The 13,924-nt window shown below is 39.4% G+C and overlaps 1 protein-coding gene and 1 long non-coding RNA gene across 5 annotated transcripts in view; one reads left to right on the top strand and one right to left on the bottom strand.

Annotated features, from left to right (window-relative positions):
- The window catches only part of ano1a (anoctamin 1, calcium activated chloride channel a), a 140,156-nt gene that overhangs the window by 41,150 nt on the left and 85,082 nt on the right, over nucleotides 1-13,924 (top strand). For all 4 annotated transcript variants that reach the window (XM_085906811.1, XM_085906813.1, XM_085906812.1 and 1 more), the window contains 6 exons: nucleotides 2,568-2,719; nucleotides 2,944-2,998; nucleotides 9,417-9,468; nucleotides 12,651-12,706; nucleotides 12,871-12,909; nucleotides 13,639-13,703. In XM_085906811.1, coding sequence (XP_085762937.1) covers nucleotides 2,568-2,719; nucleotides 2,944-2,998; nucleotides 9,417-9,468; nucleotides 12,651-12,706; nucleotides 12,871-12,909; nucleotides 13,639-13,703 — 419 coding nt within the window. The remainder of the gene's footprint in view (nucleotides 1-2,567; nucleotides 2,720-2,943; nucleotides 2,999-9,416; nucleotides 9,469-12,650; nucleotides 12,707-12,870; nucleotides 12,910-13,638; nucleotides 13,704-13,924) is intronic.
- On the bottom strand, nucleotides 5,218-5,812 carry LOC147058910 (uncharacterized). Its single transcript, XR_015065593.1, has 2 exons — nucleotides 5,688-5,812; nucleotides 5,218-5,498 (listed from the first exon to the last, which is right to left on the bottom strand). It is a non-coding gene; the product is annotated as an uncharacterized LOC147058910 (long non-coding RNA).

Below are 13,924 nucleotides of genomic sequence, written 5' to 3'. Positions count from 1 at the left end.
ACGGTCCTCATCCCATCAGCAGGACTGATATCCGCTGCTTTGTGCAAGGAGGAACCGGTTGAGCACTGCCCGAGCCCTACAGAATGACCTTCAGCAGGCTACTGGTGTGAATGTTTTTGCCCAAACCGTCAGAAACAGACCTCACGAGGGTGGCCTCATGGCACAACGTGCTGTAGTGTGCCCTATGCTCACTACTCAGCACCGTGGAGCTTGATTGGCATTTGCCATAGAACACCAGAATTGGCAAGTCCGCCACTGCCGCCCTGTGCTTTTCACAGATGAAAGCAGGTTTACCCTGACCACCTGTGATAGACGTGAAAGGGTCTGGAGAAGCCAAGGAGAGCGCTATGCTGCCTGCAACATCATTCAGCATGACCGGTTTGGTGGTGTGTCAGTGATGGTCTGGGGAGGCATTTCCATGGAGGGACGAACAGACCTCTACAGGCTAGAGAACGGCAGTCTGACTGCCATTAGGTGTCGGGATAAAATCCTTGCACCCATGGTCAGACGCTGGTGCAGTAGGTCCTGGGTTCCTCCTGATCCACGACATTCCCGGCCTCATGTGGCAAGAGTATGCAGCCAGTATCTGGAGGATGAAGGAATTGACACAATTGAATGGCCCAGACGATCACCTGATCTAAACCCGATAGAACACCTTTGGGACATAATGTTTCGGTCCATCAGACGCCGCCAGGTTGCTCGTTAGACTTTGCAGGAGCTCACTAATGCCCTTAGACAGATCTGGGAGGACATCCCACAAGACGCCATCCGTCGTCTCATTAGGAGCATGCCGCGACGTTGTCAAGCATGCATGCAAGCATGTGGGGGCTACACAAGATATTGAAAAGAGTTTTGAATTGCAGAAATTGAATTTAGGCAAAATGGATGAGCCTGTCACATCATTTTTTCACTTTGATTTTTGGGGTGTCTATAGACTGAGCCTTCTGTAGGCTGAAAACTTTTATTTCCATCAAAAGATGTGGCATCCTTTTGTTCCTGAGACATTAAACTGTCCATATCAATAAAGATATCCAACTTTTTTTTCACCATTGAAATCTGATGTGTTTTCACAGTGTTCCTTTAATTTTTATGAGCAGTGTATAACATACTCAGTCGAGCTGTCAAACGCCGCGCACACAAAGCAAACCGCGATTGGACAAACGGCACAACAGTGGACAGTAGTAACAATGAAATGTATATACTCATTTTCTTTCAAAAACGCACACGATCACAGCAACATACTCAGTCAATACCAGCAACCTTTAACTTACCGCTGCGCACAAGTGAAAGTGGGTATAATGTCGAGACCCCGAATGTAAGACGACCCCCACTTTTTCAGTCTTATTTCAATGCAAAAAACATCGTCTTATATTCGTGCCAATATATATATATATATATATATATATATATATATATATATATATATATATATATATATATATATATATATATATATATATATATTGTATTGCACAAAGGTTATTTGTGTTTACCTCACCACCAAAGAAGGGATGCTGAACTTTGTCTTTTTCAAAAAAAAAAAATCCCTCCGCGGGGAAATGAGGGAGCAAAAGTCACAGGTGGACTAAAAGCCGGAGGAAGGGAATGTCGCCCCCTGGAACCCAAAAGGTGCGTTTGGCCACCAAAGGAAAATGACATTCATTTTTATTAGTTGTTCAAATAAACGTTTTAAGTGGTTGCATCAGATGGACAGATCATTTGTATTAAGCATTTAAATAACAAAGGGATAATGTATTGGCACGAATATAAGACGATATATATATATATATATATATATATATATATATATATATATATATATATATATATATGTAGGTAGGTAGGTAGGTAGGTAGGTAGGTAGGTACGTACGTACGTATGTATGTATGTATGGAGGTACGTAGTAGGTAGGTAGGTAGGTAGGTAGGTAGGTAGGTAGATATATGTACATACTGCAAAGGTAAAGGTGCAAAGCCCAAATAAATTACTAAAACAATGACAAAAAAACAATCTCATGAGTTTTTTCATTGAGAGCACTCCAACTTCTAAAATATCTGAATGCTCTCATAGTATGATACCTTATTAGTGCCGTTTGAAAAGAAAAGGCGAGTGGATCTGCTCGTCATGTGACTGAGTTTACATCAACTGAAGTCTCATTGTGGTTTGTTCTCACTCCTCTCAGCACACAGCACATTTTAATGACGCATGCGCTGTGCGACTGATTGTGGCTGGGATTCCTAATATTCTTTCCCCGCGTAGGCCTTGTTTAAAGTGTGTTTAGCTAGGTTTTAGTTTGAAGTCTAAGAGAAAATACCTGGCAACCTTGAACAAACATACTTGAATCTGGCATCTTTCAAAACCGTTTATTGGCCCCACAATGAGCGCGTTCACAGAAACGTTCACAAAGCAAAAATGCGCTACATTCAGTTCACGTTCGTCCAAAATATGAACAGGTTCATGAACTTTCATTCTTTGAAGGCACTGGTCACATTAAATGAAATATAAATAAACACAACCAATTTTCAGTTCAAATTAACACTATTTCACTCGTCTTGTGCCCCTTTTAGGTTTTTGAAGTTAAACAAGGAAGTAATATTGTGGAAAAGATCCGACTGTTCATTCACAAAGTCACATCTCCATTGCACCCAAAAGTGGACACCAACAAGCCAAAAAGTGTGAAATCACTTTTACACCCTTTTTCCAGAGAGAAGGCACACCTGTGAGTAAAATCTTCACCTGACTTAAAACACTGGTCGTTTCCATAATAACTTTGTGTCAAACATCTCTAATACAGCCAACAATAGCTGTGTCATCTGCAAACTTCTACATATATATATATATATATATATATATATATATATATATATATATATATATATATATATTCTATCATGCATATAAAAAGTGTCTAACATAAGTTTTGTTATGGGGTTTCGTCTCTAGATTCGATCTGTCTGACAGAGATAGTTTCTTTGACAGCAAGACAAGGAGTTCAATTGTAAGTATAAATGATGAATGAATGAATCTTTATTTTGTACATGATTTAAAGAATAAAAAACAAACAATATACATCACTGTTCAAAACAGAGTAGGAAGAAGCCTAAGCTTATCATGTCCTACCCCTATCCATCACTTACCGTACTTTCCAGACTTTAAGCCGCACCTAAAAACCTAAAATTTTCTCAAAAGCCGACAGTGCACCTTATTGTCCGGTGCGCCTTATATATGGATCAATTTATGAATTTGTTAATCCATACTGGTTGTACACAGTGTACTGCCAAAATATTTCAGTACGTTTTAGTACGACTAGTAAATTACAAGGTCGCATAACGGCAACTGTGGTCAGGGGCCGTCACTGAATCGCTGTTGTACCCATGAAGCTATTTCATTTCAAAATAGGCTGCTCTGTTAATGTTTTGAGTAAATTTATGGAGTTTGTGTTAGATCGAACTTTAGTCATTTCCGATCATTTTATCGGTGCTCATTTGAGAAACGCGATTGTTTACACTTTGCCGAGGCTCATGAGAGTTTACGGGTGGCTAATGCTATAATGATGGCTTCTATACGCACGAGGCTATTTCATCTCAAATTAGGCTGCTCTGTTCATGTTTCTAATAAATTTACGGATCGATATGGAAGGGAAACACAGGTAAGCAGTACCAATGTGTTCGATCGAACTTTAGTCAGTTCCGATCATTTTATAGGAGCTCGTTTGAGAAATGCGATTGTTTACACTTTGCTGTGGCTCATGGGAGTCTGCAAGTTGAGGCTCATGGGAGTTTGCGGGTGGCTAAGGCTATAGTGATAGCTGCTATACGCACGAGGCTATTTCACGTCAAAATAGGCTGCTCTGTAAATGTTTCGAGTAAATTTACGGATCGATATGGAAGGGAAAGATAGGTAAGCATTACCAATGCGTTAGATCGAACTTTAGTACCTGCGTGAAGCTGGCCCAATAGTCTGTTTTGTTTGTGCTTCGTTTGTGCTGGTTTGTGCCGTAAACATTTTCGTTTGTGCAGCAACGACTTTCGAGTTATAGAAGATTATTTTATAGGTCATCCAGAGTTCACCCAGCCCCCCATCTGCTCAAAATGAACCCAAAATGGCACCGTTCGTTTGTGCTTCGTTTGTGCTGCAAAAGGTTTTGTTTGTGCTGCTCCGGTTTCGTAGATATTAGACATTTATTTTATAGCGTTGATGTCACCTAGCCACCCATTTTCCTCCAAATGGACCCAAAATGGTACAGTTCGTTTGTGCTTCGTTTGTGCTGTAATTTTCGTTTGTGCAGCAACAATTTTCGAGTTATAAAAGACTATTTTATAGGTCATCCAGAGTTCACCCAGCCCACCATCTGCTCAAAATGAACCCAAAATGGTACCGTTTGTTTGTGCTGGTTTGTGCTGCAAAAAGTTTCGTTCGTGCTGCTGTGGTTTCGTAGGTATTAGACATTTATTTTATAGCGATGACGTCACGTAGCCCCGCTCCCCTATTTACTTCCAAATGGACCCAAAATAGTACCGTTCTTGTGCTTCGTTTGTGCTGCAAAAAGTTTCGTTTGTCGTCACTCAGCCCCCATTTAACTCCAAATGGACCCAAAATGGTACCAATTGTTTGTGCCGCATATAAATTTGTTTGCGCTCAGTGAATCATTCAATTAGTCATTTATTTAATATTAATTTATTTTCTGTCTCCATACATCATTAATTAACCATTTGTTTTGTGATTATTATCCAACTAATGACCATGCAAAGTGACCTCTGCAGGCCGGTAAGACATGTGGCAACAGGGTGGCAAAAAATAACGACACGTAACTTTTTCAAGCGACAAATGCACAACTATCTCCGAAGATTTAATAACAGTGAGTGACAGAAAGTGTTTTTTCTGGGAAATGACCATCGACCAATGTAAGTAAATGTGTAAAAAAAATAATAATAATAATAAAAAAACAACAACGAGTTCATACAATATAAAATTACAAACACCACATTTCATTTCAGCTTCATATTCCCTTTGACAAGTGGATGGAATTTATTCCGGAAAAGGCTGAATACAAAGATAAGAACTGTCGAACCCAAAAAAGAGAATATACAATTTGGAAGCCTGGCACCTGGACCCACATCATAAATGAACAAATCTGGAAAACAGTCAAAATTCCTTGCACATTTGTTTTTAAAAGAGCCAAGGTCTATCCATTGGTCTCAAATAAGTGTATCAAAATCAGAGGATACTGCAAGGAGTGTCATGGCCTTCTCAACATTAATTGTGGCGGAGAGCCAGAAATTAACAGGCCAATAATATTGAACTGTTTCATTAAGAACAGTGATGACTCCCTACACACTGGTAGCTCAAAGTGGTTTCTATGTGGACAGTTGCGTGTGCAGGTAGCCAAGGAACTTTGTGAGGGCAGGATGGAACCACATGTATGGCAGGCATCACAGGCAAATAAACTGATTGACTTCGAAGACTCTGAGCCAAGCCACCAGCCAAATTAGGCCACCCTGCGCAAGGTAAAGCAAGAGAAAAATGATTTGGCATTAGGTGACAAAAATCCCATTTTCTCATTGCAGATGTTGAAATACAGTGCACCTCACAGTGACAGCATCAAAGACATTGGACTTGACAAGTTTTTCTGTCACTATTGGAGTCAAACACAAATGCATGTGTACAAGAGCTTAAAGAAATCTCACCCAATATTATGTGTTGATGCAACTGGCTCAATAGTTAAAAAACTGATGAGACCGAATGGCATGTCTAGCTACATCTTCCTGTATCAGGGCATTATGACAGGGCATACCAGCTCCAGTCTCCCAGTCGTGTAGATGCTGTCAGAGAAGCATGCATGATGTTAATGCTATCCTCCTGGTGAAAACCATCACAACACATGGTGTGAACCCACAGGTATACTCACAGAGGGCAGAACTGCTGGGGGAAATATTCAAACCTGTCCTCCTGATCTCTGGTGCTCTCCAAATTGATGCACAATGCCACATCTCCACTGTAATTGAGAGCGCAATGAGGAATATCCCAAGTGTTTATTTTATAAAACAATGCTCCTCACAGTACTCCAGTTTAAGCCAACAAGTAACAAGGCAAGTTTCACTTGTTTGTGCAAACATTGCGGTCCTGCAGACCTGTGGCATGGCTTATCTTTAGACTGCTGCTGAAGAGGGACTCAGCCTTCCTGACTCTCTCTGCCTCAGGCCAATCGAAAATTTCACATACATGTATTAATTGTTGCATTAATTAATGTTTTGGAACAGACATAGACTCACCAGGTATTTAGGTTGTGGTGAACCTTTTTCACGTCAGATGTAATTGAAAAAAATGATCATATAGGCTTATTGATAAGGAAATTAATCAATGAGCACGATAAAAACATAATTACAGAAATATCCTCGTAGTAAAAGCAATTTCCCGCAGTAAAAGTTTTCTGTAAACTAAAAAGAAAAAAAAAAGGCGAAAAACATATTTACCTTGTATTCGTTCTGCATCAGGAGCATTTCTGGAGCTTGAAATTCGCAACGAAATACGGTGACGTCATCGCTATAAATTCAATGTGTAATATTTGAAAAACCGTGGCAGCACAAACAAAACTTTTTAAAGCTAAAGTCCCAATGATCATCGTCACACACACATCTGGGTGTGGTGAAATTTGTCCTCTGCATTTAACCCATCCCCATGTGATTTTGATCCATCCCCTGGGGGAGAGGGGATCAGTGAGCAGCAGCGGTGCCGCGCTCGGGAATCATTTAGTGATCTAACCCCCCAATTCCAACCCTTAATGCTGAGTGCCAAGCAGGGAGGCAATGGGTTCCATTTTTATGGTCTTTGGTATGACCCGGCCGGGGTTTGAACCCGTAACCTTCCAGTCTCAGGGCGGACACTCTACTACTAGGCCACTGAGCTGGTTTTTGCAGCACAAACCAGCACAAATGAAGCACAAAGGAACGGTACCATTTTGGGTCCATTTGGAGGAAAATGGGGGCTGGGTGAACTCTGGATGACGTTTTAAAATAATCTTTTATAACTCAAAAATTGTTAAATTTTCTCAAAAAAACTAAAATAAATGTCTAATATCTACGTAACCGGCGCAGCACAAACGAAAATTTTTGCAGCACAAACCAGCACAAACAAAGCACAAACAAATGGTACCATTTTGGGTTCATTTTGAGCATATGGGTGAACTCTGGATGACGTTTTAAAATAATCTTTTATAACTCAAAAATTGTTGCTACACAAACGAAAATTTTTACAGCACAAACCAGCACATACGAAGCACAAATGAAACAGACTATTTTCCTTAAATTTTGCGTGGGGTGGGGGGGTTCTGATCATTTTATAGGTTCTCGTTTGAGAAACGCGATTGTTTACACTTTGCTGAGGCTCATGGGAGTCTGCGAGCTGAGGCTCATGGGAGTTTGCGGGTGGCTAATGCTATAGTGATAGCTGCTATACGCACGAGGCTATTTCATGTCAAAATAGGCTGCTATGTTAATGTTTCGAGTAAATTTACAGATCGATATGGAAGGGAAGCATAGGTAAGCAGTACTAATGTGTTAGATCGAACTTTAGTCCGTTCCGATCATTTTATAGGAGATAGTTTGAGAAACGCGATTGTTTACAAGGGCTCATTGGTTATTGGCTAGTGGATGCATACCGCAACCCTAGTCAACCTCAGTTTGTTGCAATATAGCTTCTATTTTATGCGCCTTATAATTTGGTGTGCGTTATATATGGACAAAGTTTTAATATGGGCCATTCATTGAAGGTGCGCTTTATAATCCGGTGCACCTCATAGTCTGGAAAATTTGGTAGTTCCAAGTGAGAACATTAAAATACAAAAGAACAAGAGAAAAACAAAAAAAACAATTTATAATCCAGAGGTTTGACACCAACATTTTCCTCTTTTGGGTAATTAGCAAATATCATTCCTTTATACATTTTTTTAAATCGAACTATATTTCTGCTTTCCTTCATTTTATCTTCTAGCCCATTCCATACAGTTACTCCATAGGACAGGGGTGTCCAAACTTTTTGAAAGGAGGGCCAGATTTGATAAAGTGAAGGGGCCCGGGGGCCAGTAGTTTTTTCGGACATTTTTTTAACTACAATTACATCCAAATAAACACTGTTATAAAACAAATTTCATTCTCCCAATTGTCTTTATTTTTTAAATGACAAAATAACCAAATATAAGCCACTCAGGCAGAGGTGAACAACTCTAAAAACACAAATTCTGCCTTTCATTCATATCTGAAGAGTCTGATAACATTGAACAAACTGTATGAAATACCTTAAATTTACATGAGTTTAAAATTATTTTCGCCTCATGAACATTTTAAACAGGAGTTATAAGTAATACATAAAATACGATAACATTGAACAAACTGTATGAAATACCTTAAATTTACATGAGTTTAAAATTATTTTCGCCTCATGAACATTTCACACAGGGTTCACGCAGCCGGTTCGCACGTATCCTTTTTACAACGGGTTTATTTCCGCATTTGACTTGCGCATGCTCCGCATAGCAGGACAGCTGGAGTCATGTTCTCGCTGTGAAATCACGCCGGGTCGCGCGAGATTACATTTCTGCGGCATAAATATAAAATAGCTTTGGTACGTGTGTATTAAACCGCTGGTAAACAATGGCGGCGGGCCACATACTAAAGATTTTATCACAGAGGCTGCGGGCCTGATGAAATTTGACCACGGGCCGAAATTGGCCCGCGGGCCGGACTTTGGACATGCCTGCCATAGGATGATATGCACCTGCTCTTGAGATTGGTGCGAGCATACCCCTTATCAAAATTACCTTTTCCTCTCAAATTATATCCCTTATCTTTTTCAATAAATCATTTTTTAATGTTCCCTGGGAGTTTTTGAGTCTTTGCTCGATACATTATCTGTGTCAGTCTAAATTTGAATAAGTCCGTTAGCTTTAAAGCGTTTGATTTTAAAAACAAATTATTTGTATGATCTCGGAATCCAATCTTGTGTACAATTCTCATAGCTTCTTTCTGAAGTATAATTAATGGTTTTAAAGTGCTTATGTATGCATTTCCCCATATCTCCACACAGTAAGTCAAATATGGTAAGACAAGACAACAATACAGAATATACAACATTCTCTGCTCCAGAATATGCTTTGCATTCCACAGTACTGCAATACTCCTTGCTACTTTGGTTCTAACATATCTTGTATGAGGTTCCAACTGAATTTATTGTCTAATATTACTCCTAAAAATTTGATCTCAGAAACTTGTTCAATATTGACATTATCTATTGTTACTTGAACATGTGTATTTATTTTACGGTTTCCAAATACCTTAAGTAAGTATGATTATGATTAACTTCAAGGAGTGCAATATGAAGAGATGTATAATGTGTAATGTGTTTATTTCCTGTTTTACCAGGTGTATGAATTGCTCAAAAGGACAAGATGTACCAGGGCCTTGTACTCATTGGGTAATAATTTTTCACATTACCGTCATTCTTCAGGACAGTTTTTTTTTCACGTTATTGTGTCATTTTGTATTATTTATGCCATGTAAATATCTGCTGCTCTTATTTGTTCACCTGACAAAAAAGACCCTCAGAAAGTCTTACTGATAAGGTGGTGTGTTGACCAATTATAAAATATAACACAAAAAGAGCATGCAGTCAGTGAAAACAAGGGTATTCCAGCTAGGAGGTTGCCTTAAAACATTAAACAAATTTTGAATTGAGGAATTATGGCACCAAACTTGCCCGCACGCCAGCAGAAGGCAGGAAGTGCCCACATAATTGCAGTACGTACACTTGTACCTTGTTATAAAAAGAAGTTGGTATAATAGAAAGAGTTTTAAAAACATATTTACTGTATTGTACCTTCTTATAAAAAAGGTTGGTATAATAATAGAGTTCTAAAAACATATTTACAGTATCGTACCGTGTTATAATTTTTTTATAATAATAAGAGCTCTAAACACATTTACAGTATATACACTTGTAGATTGTTATAAAAAAGATGATATCTTCATAAAAAATGTTACTTACAGTATGTATACTTTAGCTACATCTACGCATATGTAGATGTCTGTGTGCATGACACGTATCATATTTATACTTATATTATTTATACATTATTTTCTGTATGTCATTCATACTATTAATATAGTATTACATGTTTGAAACTATTCTTAAATGTTCTAATGATAACATATGCACTTATATGGTGTAATATACATTTATTGATACACATAAAATTTACATATGTTAAAAATGAGAGGTTGATACTACTTCGCAGATTTTCACATATCGCGGGTGGTCTTGGAACCAATTATCCGCACAGAGACGTAATATACAGGAGTAATCTGTAGACCCGATAAACTAATCACAGAACATTATGTTTTACGTAGATTGGGGTGATAAACCAATCAGAGGACTGTACATAACACATACCTCTGGCGCCATTGATAAATAAATACTATCGTTTGTGGAAAGAAAACAGCATTAGGACCCTCTAAAATGGCATAGACAACGAGACATGCTTACGAGGCGCAATTAGAGCTTTCTGGAAAGCCAGGATCATTGCAGAAGAGCAACGTGACAACGACGGGAACGAACTTGGCATGTTTAATGGTGAACTTGCCCAACTGTTTAATTTGGATACAGAAGATGAGGACTTGCGTATGAATATCGATTAACAACAATGTGAGTACAGTACATGGTTAAACAGTCGAACAAAGAACTCACTGTCTAGCTCCCGTGACGTTTTTTTGTTTGTTTACCGTAAGTCATGGCATGCATGCGCCCTATGTGTGAATTAAATACAAAATAGACTCCGCAATTGAGTCTGCGCCTTTTAACCCAAAGCGCCTTATGGTGCAGAAAATACGGTACTTTGTCACCATTCATCACAATTTCATTTCATCCACTGAACACATGACTCGCTGATTGGGCAATGGGATGAATCAATTTTGCTTATCTAGTCCCACCCCAATTTCAACCAGCAATTTACATCATGCACCTCCATGATTACACATTCTATATGTTTCTTTTGCTATCACAAAAAGCACAACTGTGACTGAGTTGTATACAGCAACAACATCGTGGTTCATATATTTTTTTGTGTCATAAAATCAATATGTGGCCCGCTCGCATGTCGTGGGGACCTGCGCGCCCCGGAGCGAGCCACAGAAATGAAACGCGAACGAACGGGAACGCACACATGAGCGAGCGCTCATGATCGAGTGCAAGCGAGTTCTTCCCTGTCCCTTCCCAGTTTATGAGCACACAGGTGTCTGTTTGCAAGATAATCAATGATACAGACACTTCCTCATTCAAATGTTGGCACACCAAGGTCTAAAGCGACGCTAAGGTCAGATCAGATCCGACTCTGCGCAGGAAAAGGCAAAATAACCCATGGACTACTGGTGAAACCTCTGTCTACTTGCTACTAACACTACTGCGTGTACGCGCCGCCGACTCACAGTGATCTCAAACAACAAAATGACTGTGGAATATTATTTTGTGATTATGAAGTATTTTTTTTGTCACGAATCGGAATGAGCAGGGCGACCAAATGCAGCTTGGACCAGGGTTTAGTGAAGGGAAAAGGTAGTTGGAAGAGAGACTAACAGAACTGGCAACTAACATAACTTAACGGCTTAACAAATATCAACGGGACTGACCGACAGGGCTGGCAAACAAAATCAGAACTAACAGAGACGTGAGACAAGAAATAATCCGACAAGCGTGTGACACGCAGACAGGACTTAAATATGCGACAGGTAACAAGAGGCAGGTGACTGTGATTAGTACATAGATTGTGAGTAGACACAGTAAGGGAGGGGCGAGTACACAGACAGAAATAATGACAACCTACACATAATAAAACAACCGGGGACGAGTCGTGACAGTACCCCCCACCCCCACAAGGGACGGCCCCCGACGTCCCAAAAAACCAAACCCCAACTCAAGTAGCTTCAAAACGTATTTTGACAAGCTGGTGATCTCTAGGTAAAGCTCAAGCGTGGGATTGCAGTCTTCCACCCACGGTATCACTATCAACCCCTTGTCCTTCCTCAACTCTTAATACCTTCATGTTTAAATGAAACAACAGTGCTATGATGCTGCTCAAGTTGCTACTAACTATACAATATTGCAAAGCAGAATAAAATAAGGTATATTGCATCTTACTCTAACTGTGATTAACATGTCTCATTCTCATTACCTAACGATGAGCATGGGCTTCCCTAGTTAGCAATTTAAAATATTCAAATTGTGTGTTGCTGTGCTTCAGAACAAGTCTTCATCTAATCGCTGACTTTTTAAATTATTAATTTACTATGTTAGGTCAATTTGACTTTGGCACCATCTTCTGGTGAAATTTGGAACGGAAATGGAGGTTTACTGGTTCAACCAACAAATTCCCCTTTACCAATTTAACAATAGTTAATTTTGAAGAACTAATTTTAAGTAACCCCTACTCAGGCCCCCTTCTTCAGGTCTTCCATGTCAAGCTTTGAAATTTGGAATTTCATCTTAGCCAATTCGTCTGGGCCAAATCCAATACACACTCACGCACCATCTTTTACCATCCTATCCACCATGTAACTCGACAATGGGTATCCTGAGTGTTATGTTTATGATATTGATTTTCACAGGGTTCACCAGTCTGCTTGCCAATGGTGTTTATACAGCTGGTTATCCGCCTCATGATGTGAGTATCAACATCAATGCCCAAATAAGGCTTGAGAACATTTAAAGGACAATAATGAAGGCTCCATGAGCTGCATAATTTTGCAACTATTTTATGTGATATTTGCAGCCTCAAACAAAAAAAGTGCTTAAGATATTGAATTTACCAGTGTTTAAATGTTACAGGGGGAGATAGGAGTCAATGCCAAACCCAGTGACAGAAAGGTAACCAAAACTGACTCATGTAAATAATTTTAATCAGTCTAATTACTTGACACATGTTATTAGTTCAAATAAATATTAAAAACAGACAATGTAAGGAATATTTGCAAATTTGAGCTTGTTTCACCACTCAATCTTTTCCGTAGATGTGCATACATACAAAGGACCTTGCTTTGGTAGACTGACACCCGTGCGCTCGGTGTAACTTAATTTTAGTGCCAGCGCATGTTTGGTCTAACGTGTTAACGGGGTTCTGGTTCTCATCGACACAAATGTCTGTCACCTGCTCCCTCTTGTTATCCCATGTATTTAAACCCTGCCCGTGTGTTTCTCCCTGTGGGTGTCTCCTGTTGCTTTCCGTCCGTGTCCGTGCCTAGTGTTCCTGTCCTGCTCGTCCATTTCCCCCGGTCTTGTGTGGAGGCTCACAGTCAGAATCTGTTCCGTGTCCTAGTGGACTTCGGTTTCCTGTCTGCTGTCTGTGGGTCCGTCTGTGTCTTTCCCCTTCCTTCCCTTCAAAAAACCCTGGTCCATATAGTCAGGTGCATCTTATAGTCCAGAAATTATCATATATTTCTCAATAGTCAGTAGGTTTAAAAGACTGAATTTAATAACCATTGGTCAGCAGGTATTGTAAAATTGCTCAAGTGACTGTATCAATTGTCAAGTTAATTTAGTGCATAATTATGTTTATGTTTAATAGTTGGAATGGTCACTGACTGTTTCTCTTCACAGACACTATATGAGGAATGGGCCAGCTATAGTGTCTTCTACAAATACCAGCCGATTGGACTAATTAGGTGAGATTCATTGTGCGGTTAAAATAAGGTAGAAATCATCTGGTAAACAGTTTGCACCTAAAATCTTTACAGGTACATCAGATTAAAGATGCCAGTGTGCATTTGCTTTCTCATTTTTGTATTCTCGTGGTTATTTTTTCCCCAGAATGGAGTAGTGCTAGACACGACTCAAGTAGCATTACAAACCATTGTTCTTTGAATTCAAAACTGCAAAAGATGAG

Source organism: Syngnathus leptorhynchus, chromosome 3 (genome assembly GCF_054491065.1).
Source record: "Syngnathus leptorhynchus isolate UIUO chromosome 3, UIUO_Slep, whole genome shotgun sequence".
NCBI lineage: Eukaryota > Metazoa > Chordata > Actinopteri > Syngnathiformes > Syngnathidae > Syngnathus > Syngnathus leptorhynchus.
This window is presented reverse-complemented; position numbering and strand designations above follow the sequence as displayed.